This window comes from Miscanthus floridulus, chromosome 7 (genome assembly GCF_019320115.1).
Source record: "Miscanthus floridulus cultivar M001 chromosome 7, ASM1932011v1, whole genome shotgun sequence".
Lineage (NCBI taxonomy): Eukaryota > Viridiplantae > Streptophyta > Magnoliopsida > Poales > Poaceae > Miscanthus > Miscanthus floridulus.
In genome coordinates, this window is record NC_089586.1 from 96,275,873 (window position 1) to 96,280,117 (window position 4,245).

A 4,245-nucleotide genomic window follows, 5' to 3' on the forward strand; every position below is an offset into this window, starting at 1 on the left:
GCATCTAAACTATCCACCTCTGTCATTACAAAAGATAATTCAAAATTATTCCCTAAATTTGTATATAAATTATCCATATTTTTCATTAATAAAGATAATTCAAAATAGCCTCCTAAATTTGCATCTAAATTACCTACCTCTACCATTATAAAATATAATTCAAAATAACTCCATAACTTTGTATATAAATTATTCACACCCTGTTCATTATAAAAGATAATTTAAATAATATGCTAATATTTTTTATAAAGGGAATATTGTGTTCTTGCCCCTACTTTGATGTCCAATTGTGATTTTACCCTCGTTTTTGTCGTCGTTCTGATTTTACCCCTGCTTTATAACTACTAAGGCTCAATTTACCCTTACTTTTAACTCTGTTAGTTGTATCTGGAATAAAAAAAATTAAAAAACAACAAAACCCTTCAATACCCCTTATCCTCCGATACCCTCCCCAATGCCCCAATCCTCTACCGTATCCTCTCTATCTCTCATTCTCCTCACGTCAGCTCTCGCAGCGTGGGTGAAGGCATTGTTGGCGAGGCTGAGCTCCCGCAGCGTGGCGGCGTAGGGCGGAGGGGAGGCTGAGGACGAGGACAGGAGCGCGCCGGTGAGGCGGTTGGTGGAGAGGTCGAGTACCCGGAGCACGAGCGCGCTGGCGCAGAGGTCGGGCGCGAGGGGGCCGAAGATGGAGTTGTTGCTGGCGTCGAGGTGGTCCGGGAGGGGGACGCCCGGAAACACGCCGTGGAGGAGGTTGGAGGAGAGGTTAGCGGTGTGGATGGTCCCTGGCAAGGCGGTGAGGGCCGCGGCGACGGCACCCGTGAGTGTGTTCCAGCTGAGGTCGAGGTCCTGGAGGAACGAGAGCGCCGTGAGCACCGGGGACGGGAGCGGGCCCGCGAGGCCTCGGGCCGGGAGGCGCAATGCGGACATGCGGCCGCCGGCGTCGCAGGAAACGCCATCCCACGCGCAGCACCCGGGGGCGGAGGAGGAGGAGGAGGGCCAGAGGAAAGCGTCCGCCGCCGACGTGAGGTTCCCGGCGAAGGCAAGGAGCGTGCGCAGGTCATCCGGGTGGCACGGCGCCGGGTCCGGGTTTGCGGCGGCTCGCGCCCGCGGGATGAGCAGCTGCAGGAGGAGGAGGGGGGGGAGGAGCAGGAGCGGCGCGCGCTTGGGTGCCATGGATTCGGATTCGGGGGCTGGGCTGGCACGCGCGGAAGCGCGACTGCGGGGTGGGAGTGGGTCACACGGCTACGGCGGCGGCGGGGGAGGAGGAGGAGAGAGGGGGGCAATGCGGATGCGTCGGCGGCGGCGGCATCCTGATGCAGGCGTTGGCGGCGTTGGCAAAAGCAGGGGCAAACTTGTCCCTAAGCCCATTTGACACCGTTACCTGCTGTTTACGGAATAGGGGTAAACTTAAGCTTCGTTTTCAAAAATCAGGGGTAAAATCACAATGATGACAAAAGCAGGGGTAAAATCACAACTGAACGTCAAAGTAGGGGGCAAGAACGCAATAGCCCCTTTTATAAATTACCCACATCTGCCATTATTAGGTAATGTAACATAACCCCTACATTTGCATTCAAATTACCCATAAATATAATTATGAAAGGGAACATAAAGCAACACATTTTAATTTGTATCTAATTTTTTCACCTTGGATATCACAAAAAATAAACAAAATATCTCTCAAATTTATATATAAACTAATATAAGCTATCACAAAAAAGTAATTTAATATCTATAAAGTATGCTATATATATATTTCTACACTTCTACTATAATTAAGTTGGCTTAACAAGTGGAGTTTAGCAAAGTTTTATTTGGGATAGTTTTCGGATCGTCATACTTTTTTTTTTGAACATGTCATACTTTTTTATTCAAGCACCACGGGGGTTGAAAAGCCCCACATGAATGATCTCCATTGATTCCGGGCTAGCCGGGAAATGGTCGGAGGCGTGCTCCGTTAGGTTTGGTACAAGGCCATTGGCCAAAGGGAACAATGGAGCTAGAGAGGGTGCGACTGTTACATAGAAAATAAGTTGCTCCAACAATTTGCCAGCGGCCGAAGCCTGAAGGGGAAACGATGTCGCTAGAGCTCACAATCTTCCTTGCATGCAATCATCAGGCGAGCCAGGCTTGGCTGCTTTTTCCTGAACACCACGGCGTTTCTGTGCTTCCAGAGATGGCAACAACATAGAAGGATCAGGGTCGAGAACAGATGTTGGGGGACGTGGGCCGGCCGCTTGATTTCCCAAAGATGTGCTGCATCTGGCATATCGGCAGTGCTCCAACCAAGTACCCCCCAAAACTCCTTTGCAAAAGAGCAGTCACGGAACAAGTGGATTCCGATTTCAGAGTAGCCACGACATACAACACATATGTCTTCATCGACGATGTTTTTCTTGATCAGGTTTGAACTGCACTGGAGGCGATCGTGCAGTAGCAGCCAGCCGAAGAACCTGACCTTTGGTGGGGCGCAACTTTTCCAGACAAGTTTGAACGCCGGCAATCTTCGGCCATCAGATGTGGAGGCTCTGTAAATCCTGGCACTGTTTAGGCTATGGTTCCCTTTTCAAATGTACTGGTTCTGACATCTTTTGAGTCGGTGAGCTGAACTTGCAGCATCAGGCTATCAAGGATCTCCAATTCGGAAATGGCGACAGTGGAGAGCCTTGGGACTAAGAAGTTTCTGATCCCGTGGCAGATGGCTGTCCTGACGGCCACTTCTGGAGCAGATCAGGGGCTGAAGAGGGCTAGGGAAGTGGCAGCCAGGCTCTAAATACCAAGTCCTGCTTCAGACCGCGGCTTTTGAACCATTTCCCGGGAGATCAGGCAGCACGCTCCAGTGGTCTTGGATTTGCCATACCAAAGAAAAGCTCTCCGTTTGCTTTCTAGTTGGTCAAAAACACCCTGTGGTGTTCGGTAGGCTGGCTGGTGCTGGGCTTATCAGCCCAGCCGTTCGGCAGCCCAGCACCAGCCGCACTAGCCGAATGGCTGGAACTTATACCCGTTGCTCCGTCGCGTCTCTCACTTTCTCCCCTTTCTCCCGTCGATGGTTAGGGTTCCACGCACACGCGCTGCTCCTCGCCATCGCTCCGCGCATTTACCGGCGGTAGTCCGTGCCGCGTCAACGGGTGGCGTCGGTGGCCACCGGATCCGGGCACGTCCGCCTCTGTACGCCGTCCTCCTCGCCGGGGCTGTGGTTACAGCATCGTCGTCCTCTTCCCCCGCCCCACCTCCATCGACGGCGCCTACGCCCAGCCAGGTAACCTGAATCCCACGCCTCCGTCCTCTCACCTGGCCGCCTCTGAGCCGCAACTGGTCATCTTGTAGTTTGACCTCCGCGCGGCTAGGGTTTCCCTCACTCTCGCCGGCCTCGGTGATAGTGGTCTCGGCCGCCCTCTCCGGACCCCGCCTCCATCAACAGCGACTCCTTTTAGAATGGTAACCCCCCCCCCCCCCCCCCGGAACCCCACGCCGGCGCAGTTTGACCCCGCCGGAACTGAGATCCAACATGTACTCATGTCTGCTCCTCTATGTGTCCGATAAAAATCCCCACATCTTGTTTCTATATTACAGAAGTGCTCTACGTACATATTTTAGGACTATGTTTCTGAATACTTTCCAAACAGATCTGGTAGATGATGCTTAATGACTTAGTTAACCTTGGAATCACCTTTTGCTAACCGTTGTTTGGGTTTGCAGTCAATTTTTGCTACTAGTAACATAGTTTAATGGAAGCTTCGTCGCATGCTTATGTTGTTAATGTACTGCTTTCCTCATTTGCCTTCATCGAGAAGCTGAGTTAGTTTAGTTATTTTGCAAGACGGCATTTCCTTAACCTAGTTTCTCAGTTTTGTTCGATTGATTTGGCTGGCATTGAATTTGTAACATGCTTGGCAATAGTAGTCGATTTCTGTTGTTATTAACTTTGTTCCTACTTCAGTTTATGTTAGACAGTACACATGTAATGTTCTTCACCCCTTTAAATGTTCAATTTTTCATATTATGTTTTTCATCTTACAAGTGTGCTCTTTCATTGCACTGTAGACATAGAAGGGACGTTTTGTCCGGTTGTGATCAACGCCGTCCAAACTGGTAGCGTCGTCGGCTTCGTCTTGCTCTCCAACTGCTGGCAGCCACTACAACCTCCGCTCAAAAAGCCGCAAACGGCCACAAAAGGCAAGTTAGGGATATGATTTGTCAATTTGCTGTTTGGATTTGGGGTTTAGTTCTCTTTTGGTCATGTTA

At 50.5% G+C, this 4,245-nt stretch overlaps 1 protein-coding gene across 1 annotated transcript; it reads right to left on the reverse strand.

Moving 5' to 3' along the window:
* Positions 1-432: 432 nt before the first annotated feature.
* LOC136465906 (phytosulfokine receptor 2-like) lies at positions 433-1,173 on the reverse strand. Its single transcript, XM_066464462.1, has one exon. It carries the CDS (start codon positions 1,171-1,173, stop codon positions 433-435), a length of 741 nt encoding a protein of 246 aa, XP_066320559.1.
* Positions 1,174-4,245: the final 3,072 nt, after the last annotated feature.